Raw genomic sequence first — 22,415 nt, 5'->3', positions numbered from 1 at the left:
GGAAAAAGGGAAGAGCCAACATGAAGGCAGCAGCAGTAGATTTTCTTATTTTGGCATTGAGCTAAGAAGTGTGTAGCTTTTTTTTAAGCACATACATGGACACATAGGCTGTTAATAATGCAGAATTCTACATTTATTAGAAAGAGTGTCTTTTTACAGAGGACCTGCACACGCGTCAAAAGTACTACAAAGTGCAGTTTGAGCTGTTTCACTGCGTACATGATTTATTAATCAACATATGGATCTGCACAGTAAAGGGAGAGGGAAGGGAGAAGGGGGGCGGGGCCTCTCTATGCGCAGTCCGGAAAAAAAATAAAAAGCAGACACTGAACAATCAAATGTCCATGCTAACGTTTTGACACGATTAATTAGGAAAGCATCTAGTATTCGCTACGTGCGTGCTAGTTCACGCCGCCTGTCACCGGAACATCACGTCTGCATCGCTACACTTGGTTCCATAGCAATCCGTTCTGATTGGTTTTGTTTTATTTTAATTTTAAAACCATCCTAGTGTTGGGGAGCGTTTTTGAGGTTGCGATGGATTTTTCATTGCTGCACGGTGGATGCTCGCCGGTCGGCCATCTTGCTTGCCGCCTTCCCGACGGGTTTCGTTTGATTTTTGCATAGTTGGATGAGAGAGAGGACGCGTGTGATGTAACCTCCTGAAAACATGTAGCCTTCCGTTTTTTTTTTTCCCTTCCCTCTCCCAACGGGGTTCCCGGGCCGGACGCTCAGTTCCAGAGTTTGAGGAAGCTGTCCCAGGATCCCGTGCAGACGCCCATGCCGTCCTCGGGAACGCCGGTGCAGCTCACGCGATTGTCGTGGCCGGACAGAACGCCTGCGTGAAAAGACAAACCAGACTGAGCGCAACAGCCTGCCTGTGAGGGCTTCGCAGTTTTTTAATATTTATTTTTAGCACCCGCAAAGCCTGTCTGTTAGGCCTCGTTTGGCTTGAGGTGGGACCGCGTCCAATCCGGACTCAACTAGGCACCTGGCGGACTCACCGGCTTTCTCGCCCTTGAGAGAATCCCAAATGTGGCAGTTGAAGTCGTCGTAGCCGGCGAAGATGAGGCGGCCCGAGTTGGAGAGCGCCACCGACGTGACACCAGCGTTCAGGCTGCTGTCCTGGTAGCCGATCACTTCCTGGTCAGCGCGCAGATCGTACATCTTGCAGCTGCAGTCGTCCGAGCCCGTGATGATGGCGTTGCCGCTCGCAAAGAACTGCGGACGGGCGAGGACAAACGATCGGTTGAGAGAACAATGCCGACGCCGCTTGCATGCGTTAGAAAAGCGCTTTCTTTCACACGTGGAAAAACATGGATGCTGCGAGTTAGCATGATGTGTTAGCATTTCTCTAGCAAATCATACGCTCGGTTCCAACTTGAGCATCTCACAGCGATGGCGTTGATATCACTGGTGTGTCCGATGAAGGTCTGCTTGCAGATTCCTTCCCGGATGTCCCACAGCTTGGCCAGCGAGTCGCAGGCGCCGGAGATGAACAGGTTCATGTCGGGAGACAGCGCCAAGGACATGCAGTCGCCGATGTGGTTGGTGAACACCACCTTCTGCTTGCCCGTCTCCAGGTCCCACAGGCAGCTGCGAGCGCAGGACGGGACGAGTTAAGAGGTGGTAGACGCGAGAGGTCGGCCGACGGACCGGGCGGCGGGAGGCTGACCAGGTGGTGTCGCCCGAGGCCGTCAGGATCTCCGAGTCGCTCAGGAAGCGGCAGCAGGAAAGGTAACCTTGGTCATCGGAAACATTTGCTTAGCTCGCCACCGAGGTCATTTTGTAGAGTGGACGAGCGAGGATGACCCCACCCCCCCGTGAATGGAGAGAGGTGCGCTTGGTCACCTGTGTGTGCGTCCAGCTCCCGGATAGTCTTGGGGCTGGCCGCCTTGATGTTGTAGACGGTGCACATGTTGTCCAGACCACCGCTGGCCACCAGGTTCCCGGAGGGCGCAAAGGCCACGCTCATCACCCAGGCCGACTTGAGCGGGACGGCCACCAGCTGCGACGGCAAAAAACATAGAGATCACGCCCGGTCCCGGCTACCCAATGAGCAGTCAGACGCCGTCACATAACGACGGCGGCGGCGACTCACCTTGTTGCCCGTGAAGGTGTCCCACACTAGAAGTTTGCCATCCTGCGACGCACTCACCATTTGCCTGGCAGACGCACACAAGGTCATCAAAGGTCTCGCCAGTTAGCTTAGTAAGCTAGCACAGCCCGTGCGGCGTCACTCACCGTGAGTCGGCGGCCCAGTGCATAGCGTAGATTTTGGCCAGGTGACCTTTGAGTGTCTTCCTCTGCTTGAGCTGAACACGACCCACCGAGGCCACGCCGCTCGCCGCCGATGTCATGGTGGTGTCGTTGACGGCCTTCCGCGCCGCCTGGTGCAGGGGGAGAGCCGGCCTTCAGCCAAACGGACGCAGGCAACTTTGGTGATGTTTGAGCTGGCTCACCTCGATCTTGGCACGCAGCCCGTCGCACTCCTTTTTCAACGCATCAATCTCAGCTTTCTCTGCTGCCATGGCGACAGTGGCGAGGGGACCTTAGTGGCGGTAAACTGGAACAAAGCAAAGCAAAAGCGCACAACAAATTAGAGTAAACAACTGTCAAAGTCTACGCCAGCTGTTATTTTGGCCGTATTTTGCAAATCCAAATTAGCTAACCCTGCTTTGGGGCCTGACGCAGTCCGTGACGAACTAAAGACCACTTTAACCGTGGCCTGAATACGTTAACACGGGTCACCTCCCGACGTGAAAGATTAGACATGTACCTGATGGACGTAATCCCGCCTAATGCTGTCGACGTTCTGACGACAAGAGACAAACCCGGAACCTCGACCCCAAAGCGTGAACTCAAAGAACCACCAGGAAGACTGAACCCTAACCATGAAGAGCTCGACGCGCCCGAACGGGTGCGGGTAGGCCGAACCGGGTGTGGATAACGCCGACCCGCATTTGAACATTTTCCCCCAAGGTTCTGTTGCTTGGCTTCACGAGATTGCAAGGGGGTGACAGCCATATCTATGGACAATCTCTAAAGCGTGAAAACGAACTTTGTGCTCCTTAAGAGTGAAAAACAAAACGTGAACGGAGCTTTTTGCAAAGAGTCAGCTGCGCAACTTTTTTGTCTTAATTGGAAGGTTCTTTGCATTTCAGCTCGTTTCAGTTGTTTTTTTTTTAACTCGAACTCATCTTCTGTGTGCTGAGAGCTTACTCGCTTGCTACAAATGCAAATTAGCGTCCTCCCGCGAGCACTCGTCACAAACGTCTCCCACCAAGGAAAACTTGTGGCTATTTTATCCGTTGCCTGATCTTCATCGAGAATAAGTGTGAATTGAGAAGATCTCAAGGGGTGAAAGGCTGCAAAACGGTGGGTTTGGTGACGAACCGCGGGCTGAAAGTGCCTGTGCAAATCCCTCAGGAGATCTTTTACAGGAAGCTTTAGAGCTGAAATCTCCTGTCATCCGATTAGCTGCCGCTCTTTACCCCGGGCGGGATCAGGACGACCCCGGGACGTTCTCAAGGAGGACGGGGAAAAAAAAGTGAGGTTGGAAGAATGGACCGGGAAAAGTTGCCCCAAAACCAAAGACAGTGAGAGAATCCTGCTGAGGAGATTGTGGCACCTCAAATGTTGATCTTCACCAGCAAATACGGCAGGTGACACGTGAGAAGAATCCCGCAAGCTGCTCTTTTAAAGTTCTACTGGCACCAAAAAGACCCAAAGTGTCTACGCCGGCGGGTCCCAAATCCCAAGCGGATGCACGCTCACCTGTGTCCGTTCTGTCGCTGGATGCTCCACAATCGGGCGTTGCTGCTGCTGCTCGGCCGCTGTTGCTCGGCTGCTCTGGGACGGCGACTGCTCGCTGGTGCGCGACTGCTCCTCCGCTCTGCTGGCGCCGATCAGGATTGCGGCGGATGAAGGAGATCAGTAATGAAGGGATAAAGCTCAAAGATGGAAATAGAGAGGAGACAGCCAGAGCCACAACCAAAGCGAACGTGGTGAGGAGGCTAAACCGATTGGGAGCTCGCGGGGGAGGAAATCAGGTTATCGGCTCGTCCAATCAGTGCCACTGAGGAAGAGGAAAAACGGGAGAGGATGGGTCGCAGGGAAAGTCCAAGACCGGCAACGCCTGGGAAAAAAAAAAAAAAAAAGACAAAAAGGAAGGGGAGAGGCTGCGACTGATCGCTTCTCAATGTCAAAGTACTTGCAGACAAACAATTGACTGGTCGCCAAGTCAACATCATCAAACATCTCGATGTTAACGTACGCGTTGACAAGAAAGTGAAAGTCGTGACAACACACATCTTGACAAGTGAAGGAGTGGTCGCTAATCAGTGTCAGAGTAGATACAGACAAAAAATGATTGGTCACTAGTAAACCTCACGCCACACAGATGACTGATTGGTCACCGGTCAATGTCAGGATAGATACATACAAAACAGAGACAAAGAATGGACTGGTCGCCAGCCATTCTCAGGAGGTACGGTGCCAAGCAAGCATCAGCCTTGAACGTGCTTCAACTTATTGGAATCAGTCACTCCGAGCTCTGTCATTGGCCGCCGAGAGTGCCCTTTCTTCTCCTCCTGCGTACGTCAACTAATTGGTAGCTTTTTTCCCCAGGGTGGCCAATCGCTGACGGCTTTGTTAGCGCTAACCAGCTGAGCCCGCTTAATCGCAGTCTAATGGGATATCCGGGGACGGCCGATCTCATTAGAGACTTAGGTGGGGGGTGTCAACAATTTGTTCTCAACTTGTTTCTTTAGCCAGTTTTTGACTTCTTTGATGATTTTTTTGGACTGTATTCTTGATTTGGTCCTTTAGGCAATTTTTGACTTGGTTCTTGACATTGTTTTACAGATAACCATAAATGTTTGTAAATTGGCAATTCTCTCACTTGTGATGTCATAGAGTTGGCGTCATACATTTGAGATTTTTTTAACAAGCAGTATTTTGACGTGAGGAGAACAGCCATTGCCCGCATAACAAACAACAGAGACGTCATGTCTTCATCTTCACGTGTTTATTGACATGTGTGGCGGCAACTAATGAGGTGGTCTTCTCAGCCATCCAAAGTTAACTTGTGAACAAAGTCAAATATTCTTGTCGATGTTGATTCAACAACGGGTGGGCTGTTTATGTGGGGCGCTCCCTGGGACGGGTGACGTACTGCCACCACAGAGGCGGAAGGTCGCCCTCCTTGCGGGCCGGGGGTAGGGCTTCCGAACTGGGACCCTCGGTCGCAGTCTCGGCCTGCAGCTGAGCCACCTGGAATGTCACAAGGGGGGGGATGTCTCGGCTTATTGGATCTCCCAAATCAATGTTTAAATACATTATTCTGGGGAAGATGCTTTTGGGTTTGAAATGACTTTCATCATTTGGGGATGTCAAATTTACATGACATAAACAATCATAAAAGCACAAGATGGGGCGCACCTCTTTGTCCCAGCTGAGCGCCCTCAACTTCTTCCATTGCTCCCTCTTGGCAAAGTAGTCGGGGTAGGCGGCCTTCTCAGACGGGTGCCAATGCTCCAGGACCCACTCGGGCAGCTACCGCCAAAAAAAATGCAAGTTCAAATATATTTCGTCATCCACTGTCCAGGATGACATCAGACCGTTTCAAAACATTGATCGGAGGAAGACCACACGGACTGTCATTCCCGTGCAATCCAGCAGAGGGCAGTAAAAAATGTCCAAATGAGAATTATTGCAATAGAGCTAAAAGAAACATTTCAGGGCTTTGCTAAATCATCACGTGCATCAGAAAGAAACAATGATCCGCCATTGCTTTTGTTGAGGTCTTAGGTATAAAAAGTACAAGCGATATCGATACTTGGTATCTATGAGGATCAGTCCGATGTGCTAGCTATATTTTCTTCACTAGGAATATTTTTTTGGAGGGGTGTGATGGAGCAAAGCAAAGCGTGACAAATGAAGGTGTGGTAAAGGGTGGGGTTACCTTGTAGCACTCGTAGCGCTCGTAGGAGGTGCCGCCGGGCGAGTCGGGAAAGATGTAGGGTTGCGGATGCTGGTTTTCCCAGAACTCTTCCTCGCCCAACTTCAGCATCTTGGTGGCCTTCATCATGTCCTTCTCGTTCTTGTTGGCATCGAAGCGAGCGCGCAGCAGGCACGCGTAGAAGCGGTACTTGTCCCTGCAGTCGTCAGTAACAACTTTTACAATAAAGCTTAAATTGAACTGGCTTTGTATGAATGTGAAGGAAATGAAAGGTCAGCATTGTGACGACCTGCATTAATTCTTATGATTATTTACAGAACTACAAACAATAACATCAATCTTGTTCTACATATACCATGATTCCATGGTGTTTACAGTTCGTCCCAATGTTCAATCTTTGTTTTTATTTGTTGATTTGAAATGTCATTTTCTCCACTTCTCCCTAAACAACCTCCGTTCAACCTTTTTCGTGATCGTTATGATGCTAAAATGAGCTGCCAAGAGGATGTCAATGACAAAAACCGGCACCTAAAGTCTTGAGGAAAAGCAGGCTGAAAAACACATTCTAGGTCAGATCAATCCAAAATTCATCTAACAGTGACCTGCCTGCCTAGCCGTTAGCCTAGCTATTAGCTTAGCCGTTAGCGCGACGCCGTCGTACAGGCATGTCAGAAATGTTTCCGGGTTTGTGCCTCTTACCGATAGATGCACCAAGACTCGATATGTCGCAGCGATTTCTTGTACAGTCGCAGCACTTTCTGCTGGTGGCTGAGGTAGGCGGCGGCCATCCTCCCACTTTGACGCTTGGCTTGTTTAGATTTCCTTTCGTGTCACCTTCCAGTTGAGAGCACGCAAAGCACTCTGGGAGTTGGTGACGTCATGATTTCGCCGTAAACCTGGAAACAAACGCGCAGATTACATTCTCGAGACGCGTTTGTCATTGCTGTTTCAAATACAGTTATTACAACATTTTATATATATTTTTTTATTTTATTTTATTTTATTATTTTTTGTTTTATTGTCCTTTTAACCCAAGGCACTATCCACATCCTGTCACAACGAATCTTGTGTCACAAACATTCGACAAATGAAAACCGTTGGGGACGGCAGGGGTTGTGAATGTGGCCGGTTAGGACAGTTGACCAAGCATCCTAAATTTATCCTGAAAACGACCTGAGCCAAAATAAGCACATTTTAAATCAACACAGCATTACTATGTAAGTCACTATTCTACAAAGATTTGTTATGGAAACCAACAATGGACTTTTGGTTGCTCTTGGAGCCACGTCAGATACTCTTTTTAGGAGATTTACGGTAATCCTAAAAAACACCCCGGATGAAGGCTGCACGTGTGTTGTTGACAAGCAGAATTCGCTCAACTATGGCCCGGCACAAATTCATCGGTGAGGCACACATCCCTAAAGAAAATATCAACAATGTTATTGTTTTAGGTCATGGATCTGTCCTGAGTTAATGACACTAGCTTTCGCTAAATGTCAAAAATGGGTTTACAATAGCGTGTCATTGAACCAAAGAAAAAACAATCTACGGATGAGTTTTGGGGAATAATTTTGGGATCGGATCATCCACATTATGTTTTGCGTCCGTGCATCAGACATTGGTGTGAATCTGACGGATCCCGTGTTCCGGGGGCTCTCCAGAGGCAAGCGCAAGCACCAAGGTAAGCATGTTGCTCCGTCACGTTGGCTGCGCTGCTTTCACTTTTGGCCGTGTTGTGATCCCGCAGATGACTTCCATGACGTCATCGACAGAGCCGTAGACGCGGGCGTCCAAAAGGTGACGCCCAATTTCCTCGGCCACCTGCGCTGTTATATGTGAATAAATTGCCAATTGATGATGTGTCTGGTGTGTAGTTTGTTATCACCGGAGGAAGTCTGGAGGACAGCGAGGAGGCAGTCAAACTAGCCCACAGCAGAGGTAGCCGTGGCGATCACAGCATTTGGGCTTTTTTCATTGGTCACTTTACTTTCTGATGCTTTCTCGCAGACGGCTTCTACTGCACGGTGGGCTGCCACCCGACCCGCTGCAGCCAATTTGAGGAGAGCGGTGACACCGAGTATCTGGCACGTCTCCTGCGTCTGGCGACAGACAACCCGGCCAAAGTGGTCGCCATCGGGGAGTGCGGACTGGGTGAGTTGCTGCCAATCAGATTGTGCAAAGAGCGATTCCCTCTGGTTTCCTGTCTTTGTAGACTTTGACCGGCTGGAGTTTTGCCCCAAAGAGACGCAACTCAAGTAAGTGCAGCACGTCTGCCCGCCATTTTACCGGCTCTCCGTCATGGTGATCTTTGTTTTTGGATACCTGCAGATACTTTGAGATGCAGTTTGATCTGGCCGAGAAGACCAAGCTTCCCATGTTCCTGCATTGCCGCAGCTCCCATCAGGACTTTACGGGTGAGTCACAAGGTCCGCTCCGGTCTCACACAATCTGACCGTCCTCTCGATTTGCAGACATCATGAGGAGGAATCGAGACCGGTGCGTGGGAGGCGTGGTGAGTCAGTCGAACGTCTCGGGGATGTTCGGTCCAACCTTTGGTTTGACTTTTCAATCCCGGCGCCAGGTCCACTCCTTTGACGGGACGGCGGAGGAGGCCGCCGCACTCATCGAGTTGGACCTCTACATCGGAATCAACGGCTGGTGAGAGCCAGCGCACTTTGGGGAAACACTTCCAAAAGTGATTGCGTAATCTTTGCCATGGCGACCGGTCGATTCCGCCGCGGCGTGCGGTAGGGTAACGAGCAGCTGGCGCTAACGAGACCCGCCCTCTTCAGTTCCCTGAAAAGCGAGGCCAACTTAAAAGCCATGAAGCGCATCCCCACCGAGCGACTGATGATAGAAACGGGTGAGTTGTCCGGAGCAAGCGGACGTACCGGGCTGATGTGTCGGGCTGACGTTTTGGTTCGTTTCCGGCCGCCAGATGCTCCGTGGTGCGGCGTCAAGACGACTCACGCCGGCTTCAAATATGTCAAAACCGTCTTTCCCACCAAGAAGAAATGGGAGGCAGGCCACTGCCTGAAGGACAGGAACGAGCCCTGTCACATCATGTGAGTACCACCGGGTCCAGAAGGGGGCGGCTGAAACACACTGCTTTTGGTTTTGTGTCTTTTGGTGCAGACAAGTTCTGGAGGTGATAGCGGCGGCGAGGGAGGAGGATCCCTTGGAGCTTTCCAACATCATCTTTGACAACACCAACAGGCTCTTCTTCTCCTCTGCCAGATGAGCGCAAGCAGCCATGAGCGCAATGCCACCATGTCCGTTTAGAAGGCTCGTTGGCTGTTTTTGCGTGCCTCCGCCTTGACTGGGCCACCGGTCCGTTTTCTAGACATGCCCTGATTTGATCCTGTGCCTCAATATTGACTCGGACAACTGTTGGCCTCGAGTCGGCTCGCAGCGCTACAGTACGGAAAAGCGACGTCATGAACGGTTACTTACAAATACAATAAATTGCTTTTGCGTAACCATGAAGACTTGAAATAGTTCTGTGAATGAAAACAAGTAAATCAAAGTTGGCCTGAAAGGTCAAGTCAGCAGGGCCAGTGGTTGTCAAGCAATGTGTTTATAGAAGTCACAGGGCATGTCAGTGCCAGGAGTTACAAAATCAATCACAACCAAACTTTGTCGGGATTTTCTTCGGGGACTGTTTTTGGGCTCAAAAACGCTTGAGATGCGCTGGCAGAGGGCGTCCTAGGACAGGGTGATGCCGATGCTGAAGCCAAAGACGGCGCACAGCGTCATGGCCAAAGGCAGCGAGATCCCCCAGCAGGTATCTCGAAGCTTCCTCCTGGTGGAGTTCCAGGGTGCGGCCTTGGGGAGCCCGGCGTTGGCGTTGCTGGGGTCAGCCACCGCCTTCAGCCTATCCGACAACGAGCACAGGCCGCCGCGGACCTCGTCCCACTCCTGGCGCAGGGTGGCCACGCTCTGCGTCTCCTGGCGCAGCTTCTTGGACTCCTGGCGGAAGAGCTTCATGTCTCTTTGCAGCATGTTGAGCACTTCTTGGCGCAGAGCGTCCATGTCTCTCTGAGTGTGCTCACGGATCTCCTGGCGCAGGGCCTCCGCGTCTGGGAGGTTGGGGCCCAGAACCTTCTGCACCTCCTGACGAAGGCCCCTGGCCTCCTGGCGGGCGGTCTTGGCGTCTCGATGCGTCTGGCCCACGGCGTGATTCACTTCCTTCCGGAGGATCTCCATATCTCTCTGGTTCTGGGCGGCCACATCTTGGATGAACTGACGGAGGATGTCCATCTCTGACACGGTGTCCAGGTTGAGGAGGGCTTCCATGCTTCAATCCTTGCGGTCTTAAGGTGTAGCAGGACGGGGCGCGGGCACTGTTGGAAAGCCCGGGCGTCTTTCCCAGCTCTGGGGTGTCTCTTTTCGACAGCTTGGCAAACAACACCAACATCCTTTTGCTGTGGCCCAACTAAAGCCGACACAGATGATGAGCGGCTGTGTGATGTCATATCAGAGAGACTTCGGACACCAGCCAGTCGGAGTCAGCTCGGCTGGGTCTCCCTGGGCGGGCCGTCATCTCAGGCTGGTGATGGGCACATGAGGCTTCATCTTTTGACGCTCCGAAGCATCGGCGCCCCAGATTATCTCGGGGCACTCACAGGACGACAGAATGCCGCACAACGTACAAAGTTAGAAGACCAGATGGAGCCTTCCGACCAGGTAATGTTTGCACAACTTGGCCAAACTGGGACTTTTGGGGGGGCGGTTTACATTGTTGTACAAGCTCCCCTCAGCCCCAGTGTTATCCCATGAAAATATATTATTACGGTACTCAAGCGTCTTTGTTTAGGCCTGCCCGACCGTGCTCGTGCCGCCAGATGGCGCTTTCATGCGCATTCGGAATCTAGGTTAAAGTGCGCGCGCACGCTGAGGGGGAGCATCTGCCTGGTCGCCCGCCCGCGCGCTCGCAGGGAGGACGCCGCCTCCCTCTCGCCAGACAACAGACGAACCAAAAGAAAAGCAAGAAGAAGCTGAATAAGAAGAAACTGAGCGAAAATGAAGAAGAGCGACCACGCAGGACCGGTAAGAAGGCGCACGCGCACGTTTATTAGTAAACATCATCCATTCATAAGTTCGCACCTTGATCTCTCCCTCATCCTCGTCCGCGCGCTGCCTGCCGGTGTGGCCACTTCATTAGGTACACGAGCAAAGGAGATCAGCGTCGACGCTGCAGATGAGAGGAAATATTTGTTGACACTGTTGTGATCTCTTCGGCTTAGTCGGAACATGTCAAACATGCGAGCATCGTTTCAAAAATATTCAGGAGCTACCGGGCCGCAATGCTCACGTGTTCATTTTCACATGGGTATGTGCTTGTCCGCAGATGCAGGGGCCCCGGGACCCGGCCCATTCGGGCGCGCCACCACAGCCGGACAAGTTTGGTTGGCTGAGGAAGTTCTGCGGCCGCGGGATCTTCAGGGAGCTTTGGAGGAACCGCTACGTGGTTCTCAGGGGAGAACACTTGTTCATATCGGACAAGGAGGTCGGAACCAACCACGCACGCACACCCATCATACGTCTTGTGTGTTTGCCATGCGTGCGCACGCACACACACACATGCTGGAGTGAGACACACGTTTTACCATCAAATGCATCCAAACACAAATACAGGCCAAAGCTGCTGGCTGAGCAGTCAACACGTGCGAGTAAATCAAAGATCATGTGACATGACCGAGCCTGCAGCTGACACACACACACACACACTGGTGAGCATTTGTAATGCAAATGCACACTCCTGCATGCACAAATGCACATCCGCATCACACACGCAGTTAGGTCATTTCCAGAGATTAGTGTTGTAGCCGTTTGGATTCCATCTTTTGGAAAGCACGCATCATCCCCATGCGCTTGCGGCGTCCGGGCTATCTGGTATTAGCGTCACACTGACGAGCTGAGAGGCCTTGTTATGAGAGACCCACTCAAATTTGCGCGTTTTATTGTCCATGTGGCGGCGTCACGTTGCTCACATATCGATCGACGCGTCTATTGACTCGTTTGTACCGCCGCCTTGTTATGCAATGGCCGCCGAGCATTTTCAGTGGGCGTGGCAGTCAATTCAGTAATGTGCGAGGGCATTTGGGTCATGAGAAGTGTTTTCCTGCAGGTGAGGGACGAGCGCAAGTCAGCGGAAGTTTTGGACTTGGGCGACTACGAGCGCTCCGAAGAGTTGAGGCGGGCCAAAAGCCGTAGCAAGAAGAACCACAGCCGCTTCGCCCTCATACGATGCCGACGGCCCGGCAACAAGGTGGGTTGAAAAACGCGCTGCCTCCTTCCCGGGAGAGATTTACTTCATCCCCCGCTTGAAACTAGCTGCCTTCTCATTGGTGGATTTTCTCCAGCATCCTTCTGGCGGGCGGGGTTTAATGCCCACCATGTTCTGATTGTCGAATACCTCGGGGTTCTGATTGGCTCAGCCCAGGCCTCGCCCCCCCCCCCCTTCACCCCCCTCCACACACTCGTAAAAGACTTAATCCACAGAATCCCATTAGTGCGTCACAGGACGAGCCTGAGCGGAATAATCTGCTGCCATCTTCATCATCATCATTCACGATGATGTCATCTTCCAGCGTCAACGACTCGGCAAACGGGTCACTGTCCTCGGGTGCTGAGCGGGCCGTGTTGTCTGTCCTCTTTCAGGTTCCCAACCTTCTCTTCCTGGCCGTCAGTCCCGAGGAAAAAGAATCGTGGGTCAATGCTCTCAACGTCGCCATCGTCAAGGCCAAAAACAAAGTTTTGGACCAGGTGGCCACACACTTTGTACACAAATACTCCAGTTCACAAAATAGTTACGTGTCCTGTACGTTGGTCAATTGAGACAGATTTTGAGCAGAGGATGACCAATGTAGAAATGAAGTCAAGTCAGATGTCATCATTTACATGGCCACCCACATCCACTTGTGGCTAGGTGACCATGGAGCAGGACGTGTTAGTGCATCCCACCAGAGACCGAGCCAAGATTCCCCACGGACGCCGTCTTCCCACCCGGGGACACCTCATGACCGTGGTATGGCACCCTCGAGCGATCCGGTGCATCTGAAAAGTCTTCTCAATCGTCGCTTCCTGTCAGGCTTCCTCGTCCTGTCACGGCTCGCTGACCCTCGACTTGGTGGCCGAGGAGGAAGGCGGCTTCTCAGAATGTGACGGCGCCTCCTGGGAGAACGTGTCCGGCGCGGGCTTCTCCGGAGAGGGGGCGGCCGCCGGAGGTGGCGGACGTCAGCGCTCGGGGACAGATGTGTCCAAACTACGCGTTCGAACGGAGGAACCCAAAATGAAGACGGGAAGTTTGCCCAGAGGAAGCGAACGTTCCTGGGGAAAACACTCCCATCTGGAAACTTCCAAGGTGCACAAGAGCCAGCAGGTGAGACCAAACGCATGGTGGGTGGACCGACGTGTAGATGTGACTGCATGTCTTTTCTCAGGTCCTTCAGAACCAATCCAGAACCCCTCAGCCTGGGAAGAGAAGCGGAATTGCGGGGCGGAGTCGCTGCGCATCCATGGATGAAGTTCTCTCCTCCAGGTAGACACTGAAAACGACTTCCTTGCTCCTTTGGGGTAAACATCTGGGTGTTGTTTTGTCTTGAGCAGACCGGCGATGATTCGCTCTGAGTTGCGTTGGGCTCTCGGTCGACACCCTGCCGGAGAAGAGGGTGGGGCATCGGTGCAGCCCGTGGGCCAGCTGCAGAGTCTCATTGCGCAGAAGATGCAACGAGCACAGGAATTGTTGGAGGAAATCCGTCTGCAGGTCAGCACTCTTCTCGCTTCCTTGCACTGCGGACGCCAGCTTTGCTCCCCACTCAAGTGAATGTTGCCGTCATGACAGGAGCTGCAGAGAGCCAAGGCGGAGCAAGAGTTTGGCAAAGGGGTGGAGTCGCCTCGCCTTCGTCACCTGAGGGCTGGAGACTCACCTCATTCCAGGTGGGAAAAAGACACACGCCCTCTTGTGGAGCAAGTGTGAACTTTTGTTTTGTGTCATCAGGGCGTCTCCATCTCCACGCAGCCGTAGCGGTGATTCTCCTGGTCAACGGCGTAGGGACTCGCCCCGGTCGAGAGCTCGTGACTCGCCGCGCTCCAAAGGCCGCAAGAATCGCCGCTCCCGGGATGTCGATTCCCCCCGATCCCGAGGCTCTCCGTCTCCTGCCCGTCTCGGCGACTCACCGCTCAACAAAACTTGTGAGCCCTCCTCGGAGGTGTCCCGTCTTCCGGCCTCCCTGCAGGACGCCCTTGGACCGGACGGTGGCACCGCCGATTTGCCGCCGTGCCTCCACGGCGGTGACGACTCATCCTGTGCCGGTCAGAACAAATCCAAGAGCCTGTCAGAATCCTTGGACGCCTGTCAGAACAAAACGCCCCCAAAACCGAAGCAGGATGAGGAAGAGCTCCAGAAGAGGCATGCCGAGGCAGAGCGCCTCCTCATGGAGGCCATGTGTTCCTGGCAGGAGGCGCAGGAAGTGCTGCAGGAGGTGAAGGAACTGCAGAGCCACACGCTGCGTCGCCAACGCAGAAGGACCTACGAGAAGATGACGCCAAGCACGGCCACCTCGCCACAGGCTGAGGGCGAAGTCAAGGTGGCGACGTCACCCGAAGATGAATCGGAGTCGCCTTGATCCAAATGTTTCCTTTGCAGGAATTTTTCACTCTTTGTCCACCTTGCAGGTCAGCCCCCCCCCCCTCGTGAATCTACCATGTGACTCAGGTCGATTCCATGTGACTCAATTTGATTGCATGTTTCTCCATGTTCCTCCGTTTGATGCCATCTGACTCCACGTGATTTTCTTTTGATTCTGTGACTCCATTGGATGCCATCAGAGTCATTGGACTCGACACCAGCACACTCCGGGTGACTTTGCGTTCTTCCATCTGTCTCCACAAGGCGGCAACAATGAGTCATCCCGACTCCCCTTCTCAGGAAAGTTCCATTTTGGAGGGCACCTGTGCTCTTTCTTTTTAAACCAGCAGAAGAAAGCGACAATGCGTCAACTGTGATAACTTGCTGCCGCTGCACTTTTCAACTGATGACTTGGCTCTTCTGGTGATGATGTCATTAGCAATAATGTCCAGTGATGATGTCATCCCAAACTTTCAAACTTGAACTTTTCGTTTTGAGTCGTTTTTTTGAGATTTTTTTTTTCATGTTTCTGCTTGTCACGAGAAGCACAACTGCGCGCACACAGCGTTTCGCTGCTTGACTATTATGGGCTGTCAGAAAAAACGCTGCCCGCACTAACTTGCACTGACACAATTTCAGAAAGAAAGTGGGACAAAAAACAGCTGTTCACAGGCACACACACGCACACACACACACACACACGCACACATCTCCTCATATTTGAATTCCTGTTGGAAGCGCACGTGAAATAAAAAGTCTTGAAAACCAAATGCGCTGACATTGTTTAACGTTGAGCACACAAACCGCACAAACGCTCCTTCATGTATTCACACGCACTACACACAGCCATTCACACAGTGCTCCAGTACATGACCCCGAAAAATGATTCTCATCAAACGGCAGGAACGTTTATTCTTGCGAGGCACGCACGCACGCGCACGCATACGCACAGGTCAGTGAGCATTAGTGAAGAGCGCTGCAGCAGATGTAGGGCAGACGAGCAACATCGCTCCATTACACCTGCCGCACATTACGCATTCATGTATGCTCATTTCTTTATGACTCATCTGCGGCCGTGCGTGTGCGTGTGGGTGCCTTAGAGGAGAAATCATCTCATCTCTTTCTTTGCATGTGATCTTCCTCCTCCTCCCTCCTTGGCTGCTGTCAATCATTCCAAAAGTCTTGAAAGTGTTCCAACAAACAAGAGTGCAAAAGCTCCGGTTAACTTCTCATAATTAGAACATCAAACTAACATCTGAGGACACTTAGCATTCACAGCGTTAGCATGCGTGTTGACCAGATTTCACTAACATCAACAAACTCACAAAGGTTTCAATTATTTACGCATATATGTCGTTGTAATCATCATCATCATCTTTTATTTACACGCACACTCATGCTCAGCCTAATGAGAACCAACACTGACCTGAAACATGCACAAGTCTGAGTGTGTGTGTGTGTGTGTGTGTGTCTGTGTTGTTTTTTTGACTGAACGCCCCGGAGCGTGTGACAGTGTCTCAACTTTCCTCTTTTCTTTACGCTTTTTAGCCGGCTAGCAACAGAGCTAAAAATACGTCCTGTTTGTCAGCAGTGTTACATCGTCACACAGCTGAGCTCACTGTGACGTCATCAACACAACCATGAGTTTACCAGAGGGTGCACGTTTATTTCCTTGTGTGCGTGTGGGTGCGCGTGAGCACGCGCATGTTTCTATGCAAAAATGTATGAGTTTGAGCTATAACGATAACATAGGAACCAAAGGCTTTTAGGTCAGAATAAATATTTCTATAAATAATTAAAAACGCGCACACACACACACGCACGCACGCACACACACACACACACACACACACACACACACACACACACACACACACACACACACACACGCACACGCACACGCACACACAATAAGTAAATTTCCCAACAAGGTCGACAATGTGCTTCTTATCTTTGGTAGACGTCATTGAGTGGATGGCAACAAAAAGCTAATTGAATAATAAACATTTTTGTTGACGTGTTACTGAGGAAAGACGAGGTCGCCATCTACTGGACAAAAAGTGCACATCACTTGAGTCAATGGGCAGTTCACCAATACAAATACAAAAATATTTAAAAAGAAGTCCATATCAATGAAAAAGGTGAACACGTATCTCGGAGTGATTTTTCTCCATGGAAGTGTGTTGGAATTATAGCAGTCCTTTAAGTGTCTTACTAAAAGTTACTTGTATTTAATTTTTACGTATTTGTATTTATGTATTGAAATTATATCAGTCCTTTCAGTATCTTACTAAAAGTTACTTATTTATGTATGTTTTATGTATTTTATGTATGTATGTGTATAATGTAGTACAGTACAGGCTGCGAACGGAGTCTGACAAAAAACTCAAAAAACGTAAAAAAAGTTGTATACGTAGAAAAAATTTAGATTAATGACTGGGGTAAGACCACACAAGTCTTATGACACAAAATATACAAGCGCTGTTAACTTACCTTAAATGTTTGAGCAACTTTAAACCTAAAGACGCTACTATGACGTCAAATTGTCCTTGTTGAGTCGCATCCGATGTGATGTCATTAGACAATTAGCGCCTCCTGGTGGAAACATTTGCACTCACATACTAACCGCTTACGGCATCCACTGAACACAGTAAAACTACGCCCAAGTTCACCTAAATGACTTTATTTTCATTTTCTATCAGACCCAAAGAGCATAAAAACGTATGTACACAAACATTTCATTTTTTAATGAATGTTTAAAGCGGCAAACATTTATTTTGACGTCAGTGACAAACAGAAAACAGCTGTCGAACTCCCGCTGCGTCCCGACAAATTAACCACTAAATTAAACGACCGATTACAATAAAGCAACTTTATCTTTGTAAAAATCTAGAAATATTGCTTTGTTGTCAATTTTTTTTTATAGATATAAATGTTGGTTTCCCTTATCCCACAATGCTTTGCAGCGACTGGACTCAACTTTATTGGAATATTTCACATCACTTGACCCCCCCCTTCCCCAAAAAAAAAAGACTCCAAAGTCACCAGACGTGTAAAAAGTTACAATAGAACACACGCACACAAACACACACACTCGGGGAAGAATAATAATATGGATAAGATGATAAGGAAGAGGATCATACGGCGGTGTGCATATTTCTAAAAGAGGGAGCGGAGTAGGGCAGGAGAGTCATGTGATCATTGGGCTAAAACTGAGGAAGAAGATCCTGATCCACAAACACACAGAGTCCTGAAAGGGCGCTCCTTAAGTGCGCCAACTTTGGTTTGTGTTTGTGGGGGGTAGTAAATCTGTCCTCAAAGGTCAGATGACTTTTTGTGCTCAAAAAGTCTTTTCTTTTATATAACATGTCCTTTAAAAGTCAGCGATGTCATCACGAAGGGACAGAAGCCAGGGTGGATGAAGGGTCCCGACTGGTTGGAGGACTCGACGCTAAGTCCAAAAGATCCCAAAGTTGACGTGGTGGCCATCTTAGACCCTAGTGGAGTTCGGCTGCGTAGCGGACCGACGGCAAGCAGGGTTGCAAAATGATGGCAACTTGCAAAAAGGTTACAAGTGAAATTAACACAACTTTATCAAGAAGGTGGGGGGAAAAAAAAGATTTTGTTTTTCAATCACATAATTGCGGCATTTTCAAATTCATTGCTTTTGTGTTGCGTTTTGTTTTTATTCTCATCCATTCCGCCATTATTGGTTTCAGACATTTGACTAAAATGAGCGCTCCCACTCATCGCCACAAGATGGCGCCAGAGTCAAAGCGGAACTGCTTTGGCCGCAGGCGAGGGAGTTGTCCCCCCCAAACAGGAGACATTTGCCACGCTATTTGGCGCGCTTTTTGCAATGTTTTAAAAATTGGCCGCTTGTCAATTTTAAAAAAAGAAATGTACTCAACAACTCCACTCAACTCCCAGTTAATTCCCACCAAAGTCTCTAATTTGCACAATTTCTCCCCCTTTGCAACCCTACTTGTGGGAGGTGGGCAGGGCGAGAGGGATGACACCTGGCGTAGGAGGGGATGGGCACACACGCACACACGCATGACACAGCTAGTCATCCTCGTCGTCTTCGTCGTCCTCGCCGTCGTCCTCCACGTCCCTCTTCCTCTTCTGTCCCTGAGCGTCCGCTCGCTCGTCTGCGCAAGTGCGGCAACGAGACGGGTTGGCAAGGTTATTGATTGACAGGCACGCTCGGGCCTTGATGCGACACTCCACTCACCTTCCTCTTCCTCCTCCTCGCCATAGTCGTCTTCCTCATCGTCTTCGTCCTCCTCCTGAGCCGAGCGCACAGAGGTTAACGTGGGCACGGTCACAATTGAGCATGCGCGCAGCCACAAAAACGTACACGCACGAGGACGCTAGCGAGGGGTCTACGTCGGCTTGACCGTGCCGACCGCCGGAGCTCTTTTTGGCTACTGGCGAGTCTTTTGCCAATCGATACTGCAGTGGGGACGGACGGGCCAATCGCCACAGCAAGCATCGACGGCGGTGTTACTCGACTCGTCCCGGTTGAGCTCGGTGGTCCGAGGCGGCAGAGAAAACCGAGCGGAAGGCTCGAGGGTGAAGCTGCTGGAGTCAGAATCATCATTTTTGTTTTTCGGTGGTTTCCAAAGGCTATCCAAGTTACGAGCGGCGCACTCTAAACGCTCGGAGAGACTCTGAATGCAGCCCACGATTCCCGTTCTCTGCCGCCCGAGCGGACGCGCATGCCGGGGGGGAGCGTCCGAGCCGCGGGCCCGAAGCCGGCGTTGCCCACCTGATGTGTGGCCCTCTTCCCACGAACGCTCAGCCCCACCTCTCCTCCCTCCGAGCCGTCCTCCTCGTCCTCATCATCGTCCTCATCCTCATCGTCGTAGTCGCCCGTAGGCCCCGCCCCGTCCTCACCGTCCTCATCTGCGGCGTCGACAAATGTTTTTTCCAATCTGCATGGTAATGCACGGCGTCGCAATGCGCGACTCACCTTCTTCGTCGGCCTCCGAGTCGGGCGCCTCGTTCTCATCCTGGTCAAAGCCATCCAGGTAGGTGACCTGTGGCAGGAGCTCAAACACGCTTTCGCGGTAATCCTCCAGCGATGTGATCTCGCAGTTCAGTAGGTCCAGACTCTGAAGGCTCTTCAGGTTTTGCTGCAGAGAGAGAGAGAAGTGCGTTTTCACTGAGTATCTGAGTTACCCGAGTTGACTAAGGCCATCACGCGAGCAAGCAATTAATTGCGGGAGAGAGAGAATCACGATCGAGACAACGCTCAGCTCACATTGGCATCAAATGAATTTCACGAGTCATTTTACAGGTGTACCGACCAGCGCCTCCACGTTGCTCAGCTCCTTAATTTTGTTGCTGCTGAGGTTGAGGTAGACCAAGTTGGGACATTTTTCCGACAATGTCTCAAAAGACCCAGACAGGTTGTTTTCACTCAGCTCCAGCTGCAAGAGAACATGCGAGAGAACGGTGAGAAGAGCAACCATTAAGAACTCGGGTCAGTTGGGCGCGACGAGGAAACACGTCACCTTGCGTAGTTTGGGCAACGAGGGCAGCTTGGCCAGCGAATTCAGACCAACGTTGATCATACTGAGGACCTCCAGCTCGACAAACTTGTCTGAGAGACCTTCCACTTCGCCACTCACCGAATGGCTGTTGTCCACAACCATCTCGGCTACCTGAAAAGTAAACAGTGGACTTAAACGTCTGACCACCAGAGGGCAGTGTAACATTCAAACGGACTATTATTACTGTCACTATTCAACATTTTTTAATCAGTGATGCAACTTTTGTAAATGATTTTCTAAACTGACACCAAAACATTTTTTATCTAGCACATGAGTTTTTAAAATCTGAATATCAATAAGTCATATTAGTGAATAAAGCGTTAGGTTCAACCATACGATTTGTTTACTGAAACATAGCTATAAATTCTAACGCACAATAGAATCCGTATTGCGCAAGATTTTATAGGTCAAACACCAAAATGAAAAAAAAAAAAACGAAAATACCTAATGTAGATTTTTTTTTTTTAATCGGCACAAAATAGGGACATTTAAATCCATCTCTGATAGACATAAATGTACATTTATTTACCATGAACATGAACTGTATTAGCACGTGTAGTTGAGGTTGTTACTGTAGCAAGTGCACGAACGTTACAGGCCCGCACACATGAAACGGGACCAGGATCGACGTGGGCGCGCACGTGCTGCCCGTGGCTCCCCCAATGCTTTCTACAAGTATTTGTACGTGCGGGCGCGCATCGGGCCATCTTGGACTTGCATAACTGCGCTGAACGCGCACGCGCACCCTACAAAATGTCTGCCCCATAAAAGAGGACGACGCCACGCGGAGGTCGCCGACCGAACCGAGCCGGGGTGCCGAGTGAAGCGAACGTTTGGCCGCTCACGACTCACTTGCATAGCTCGGCGAAGCCACCGAGGGGCTAGCGGGTCAGAAAACGTGCTCGCGGCATTTGATCGGTCGCAAGTGGAGCGCGTTAATCCGCCATAGACAAGTAACGTGCCTCCATTTTGAGTCGCTACCGTGATCACGTTAGCCGCCCGAGGGGGGGAGCACGAGATAGTCCCCGTTACAGTATTCGTGACTCGATCGTCGCGTTACAAAGAAGCTACGGTCCCGTAGCTCGTTGTAGTCAGATATACTTGTTTGTTATTTTAATGGGCTGTCTATGAAATAAAACGCCACTTTGTGGCTCTCGTGGCGTCACTCGTCTGAGTTTCAAAATGTCGGGAAAAGGGGCCTCGCCTCTCGCGCCAAACGGCCACGCACGTTCGTAAAGGTCAGCAATGTGCACCAGCCTCGACTTTTTCAGCTCCGGCGACGACGTGCATGCACACACAAAATGGTCGCGTCCGACTTCAAAAAGTCGTCGTGGTGCTTGACGCGCATTGTTTTTCACGACGGAAGCCCGCGCTTCAAGACAACAAATGTAGCTCCTGCTTGCTTTTACGTGTTTATTTATCCACTTTTAATTACCAATAACAAGCTGCTTCAAGCAGGGAGTGATTTGATCCGAAGTTGATGGTTTTTGTCGGTGTTGAGGCGAAACACGAGTGAGCGGCTTGGGGGTGCAGGAGGAGGGGCGGGCGAGCAGACGGACTGAGGAAGCCGAACCGCCGCCACCGCTTCTATCTACGCGGGCTCCCGCTTCATCACCATCAGGGTATCTCCACGATTTTGGAGCTGACGGCGCGCGAAGCCCAAGTGTGTGAAAGCAAAGTTGGCGGGCGGAGTTCGGACACCTCGCAGCGGAGCGGCAACGCGTCCGATCCGCTCCACCTCGCCTCGCTCATCCTCCCCAAGTGGCTCAATGGTGCCTACTCACCTCTGCCGGGTCTCGATTCCGCAGCTCCAAAATGATCCTCTTCTTCATGTCCATCGTGAAATATTTAGTCGTCAACGAGGGAGCACTCAAGCGGCAAAGTGAGAAGAAAGTCCCCGGGACAAGAGCGTCGTTTGCTCGTCTCTGATGGCCACAGTTTGCTCACTGATCCTCCATGATACCTCGCGTCCTGCCCCCTCCGCTATGGACCCGCCTCCCGTGGCATGCGATTGGCTGCTTGGCTGAGCTGCGAAGCTCATTCGACAGGAGAAGTGCCGCTCGATGTTGATCTGCCTTAATCCAAAAAGCGGGGAGGCCTTCTCCCAAACAGACCGGTTGCGTAGCCCGCGTTGGGGCGTGTGTTGTTCCCTCACCAAATAATTGTTCTCGGTGCTGTTTAAATTGACAATTTAGAGCCACCTTGTAAAGTAAATGTCTTTATAATCCAGGACATGCAGAGAAACACCCATTAGCGTCAATAC

General features: G+C 50.9%; 6 protein-coding genes across 9 annotated transcripts in view; 3 read left to right on the top strand and 3 right to left on the bottom strand.

The window, feature by feature from the left end:
- LOC119130207 (fibrinogen C domain-containing protein 1-like) overlaps positions 1 to 22,415 on the top strand; it is a 559,732-nt gene that overhangs the window by 193,929 nt on the left and 343,388 nt on the right. The gene's annotated exons all lie outside the window — the stretch shown is intronic.
- LOC119130330 (guanine nucleotide-binding protein G(I)/G(S)/G(T) subunit beta-3-like) lies at positions 596 to 3,911 on the bottom strand. Of its 2 annotated transcripts, none has more exons than XM_037264154.1 (9): positions 3,778 to 3,911; positions 2,463 to 2,566; positions 2,245 to 2,390; positions 2,102 to 2,165; positions 1,852 to 2,008; positions 1,676 to 1,742; positions 1,395 to 1,596; positions 1,005 to 1,221; positions 596 to 838 (listed from the first exon to the last, which is right to left on the bottom strand). In XM_037264154.1, the coding sequence occupies exons 2-9, from the start codon at positions 2,529 to 2,531 to the stop codon at positions 732 to 734; spliced, it is 1,029 nt and encodes a 342-aa protein (XP_037120049.1). In that variant the 5' UTR covers positions 2,532 to 2,566; positions 3,778 to 3,911; the 3' UTR covers positions 596 to 731. The 2 variants fall into 2 exon arrangements, with proteins under 2 accessions (XP_037120049.1, XP_037120048.1); XM_037264153.1 differs by having other exon boundaries at positions 2,102 to 2,169; positions 2,249 to 2,390.
- On the bottom strand, positions 5,013 to 6,838 carry ndufb9 (NADH:ubiquinone oxidoreductase subunit B9). The gene is made up of 4 exons (XM_037264248.1): positions 6,662 to 6,838; positions 5,966 to 6,158; positions 5,443 to 5,556; positions 5,013 to 5,274 (listed from the first exon to the last, which is right to left on the bottom strand). The coding sequence occupies exons 1-4, from the start codon at positions 6,748 to 6,750 to the stop codon at positions 5,143 to 5,145; spliced, it is 528 nt and encodes a 175-aa protein (XP_037120143.1). The 5' UTR covers positions 6,751 to 6,838; the 3' UTR covers positions 5,013 to 5,142.
- On the top strand, positions 7,265 to 9,448 carry tatdn1 (TatD DNase domain containing 1). The gene is made up of 12 exons (XM_037264167.1): positions 7,265 to 7,365; positions 7,578 to 7,643; positions 7,710 to 7,759; positions 7,837 to 7,900; positions 7,970 to 8,113; positions 8,175 to 8,217; positions 8,291 to 8,376; positions 8,434 to 8,474; positions 8,544 to 8,620; positions 8,755 to 8,825; positions 8,901 to 9,027; positions 9,098 to 9,448. The coding sequence occupies exons 1-12, from the start codon at positions 7,299 to 7,301 to the stop codon at positions 9,201 to 9,203; spliced, it is 942 nt and encodes a 313-aa protein (XP_037120062.1). The 5' UTR covers positions 7,265 to 7,298; the 3' UTR covers positions 9,204 to 9,448.
- LOC119130197 (pleckstrin homology domain-containing family O member 1-A-like) lies at positions 10,847 to 15,364 on the top strand. Its single transcript, XM_037263927.1, has 10 exons — positions 10,847 to 11,011; positions 11,313 to 11,471; positions 12,093 to 12,233; positions 12,626 to 12,730; positions 12,894 to 12,992; positions 13,056 to 13,346; positions 13,408 to 13,505; positions 13,574 to 13,730; positions 13,809 to 13,903; positions 13,965 to 15,364. Exons 1-10 carry the CDS (start codon positions 10,985 to 10,987, stop codon positions 14,590 to 14,592), a joined length of 1,800 nt encoding a protein of 599 aa, XP_037119822.1. The 5' UTR covers positions 10,847 to 10,984; the 3' UTR covers positions 14,593 to 15,364.
- LOC119130358 (acidic leucine-rich nuclear phosphoprotein 32 family member E-like) lies at positions 17,262 to 22,355 on the bottom strand. 3 transcript variants are annotated; one of them, XM_037264193.1, is made up of 7 exons: positions 21,937 to 22,355; positions 20,114 to 20,263; positions 19,907 to 20,029; positions 19,570 to 19,732; positions 19,405 to 19,502; positions 18,829 to 18,883; positions 17,262 to 18,745 (listed from the first exon to the last, which is right to left on the bottom strand). In XM_037264193.1, exons 1-7 carry the CDS (start codon positions 21,988 to 21,990, stop codon positions 18,660 to 18,662), a joined length of 729 nt encoding a protein of 242 aa, XP_037120088.1. In that variant the 5' UTR covers positions 21,991 to 22,355; the 3' UTR covers positions 17,262 to 18,659. The 3 variants fall into 3 exon arrangements, with proteins under 3 accessions (XP_037120088.1, XP_037120087.1, XP_037120089.1); XM_037264192.1 differs by having other exon boundaries at positions 19,366 to 19,502; positions 21,937 to 22,348; XM_037264194.1 differs by lacking the exon at positions 21,937 to 22,355 and adding an exon at positions 21,005 to 21,276 and having other exon boundaries at positions 19,366 to 19,502.

This window comes from Syngnathus acus, chromosome 11 (genome assembly GCF_901709675.1).
Source record: "Syngnathus acus chromosome 11, fSynAcu1.2, whole genome shotgun sequence".
Classification (NCBI taxonomy): Eukaryota; Metazoa; Chordata; class Actinopteri; order Syngnathiformes; family Syngnathidae; genus Syngnathus; species Syngnathus acus.
This window is presented reverse-complemented; position numbering and strand designations above follow the sequence as displayed.

What these genes read in the sequence shown, in the direction of transcription:
- LOC119130330 (XM_037264154.1), bottom strand. Translation starts at nt 2,531, where the DNA reads ATGGCAGCAGAGAAAGCTGAGATTGATGCGTTGAAAAAGGAGTGCGAC. An exon ending in GGCTGCGTGCCAAGATCGAG is followed by an intron (nt 2,391 to 2,462) that starts GTGAGCCAGCTC and finishes CCCCTGCACCAG; the next exon opens with GCGGCGCGGAAGGCCGTCAA. An exon ending in GGAGCTGGACGCACACACAG is followed by an intron (nt 1,743 to 1,851) that starts GTGACCAAGCGC and finishes CCGATGACCAAG; the next exon opens with GTTACCTTTCCTGCTGCCGC.
- ndufb9 (XM_037264248.1), bottom strand. Translation starts at nt 6,750, where the DNA reads ATGGCCGCCGCCTACCTCAGCCACCAGCAGAAAGTGCTGCGACTGTAC. An exon ending in GAGTCTTGGTGCATCTATCG is followed by an intron (nt 6,159 to 6,661) that starts GTAAGAGGCACA and finishes TGACGACTGCAG; the next exon opens with GGACAAGTACCGCTTCTACG. An exon ending in CGCTCAGCTGGGACAAAGAG is followed by an intron (nt 5,275 to 5,442) that starts GTGCGCCCCATC and finishes GTGACATTCCAG; the next exon opens with GTGGCTCAGCTGCAGGCCGA.
- tatdn1 (XM_037264167.1), top strand. Translation starts at nt 7,299, where the DNA reads ATGAAGGCTGCACGTGTGTTGTTGACAAGCAGAATTCGCTCAACTATG. An exon ending in GGCCCGGCACAAATTCATCG is followed by an intron (nt 7,366 to 7,577) that starts GTGAGGCACACA and finishes TCCGTGCATCAG; the next exon opens with ACATTGGTGTGAATCTGACG. An exon ending in CTCCCATCAGGACTTTACGG is followed by an intron (nt 8,377 to 8,433) that starts GTGAGTCACAAG and finishes CTCGATTTGCAG; the next exon opens with ACATCATGAGGAGGAATCGA.
- LOC119130197 (XM_037263927.1), top strand. Translation starts at nt 10,985, where the DNA reads ATGAAGAAGAGCGACCACGCAGGACCG. An exon ending in GCCGACGGCCCGGCAACAAG is followed by an intron (nt 12,234 to 12,625) that starts GTGGGTTGAAAA and finishes GTCCTCTTTCAG; the next exon opens with GTTCCCAACCTTCTCTTCCT. An exon ending in GGAGACTCACCTCATTCCAG is followed by an intron (nt 13,904 to 13,964) that starts GTGGGAAAAAGA and finishes TTGTGTCATCAG; the next exon opens with GGCGTCTCCATCTCCACGCA.
- LOC119130358 (XM_037264192.1), bottom strand. Translation starts at nt 21,990, where the DNA reads ATGGACATGAAGAAGAGGATCATTTTGGAGCTGCGGAATCGAGACCCG. An exon ending in GGAATCGAGACCCGGCAGAG is followed by an intron (nt 20,264 to 21,936) that starts GTGAGTAGGCAC and finishes TTTACTTTTCAG; the next exon opens with GTAGCCGAGATGGTTGTGGA. An exon ending in GGAAGAGGGCCACACATCAG is followed by an intron (nt 18,884 to 19,365) that starts GTGGGCAACGCC and finishes CGCTCGGCTCAG; the next exon opens with GAGGAGGACGAAGACGATGA.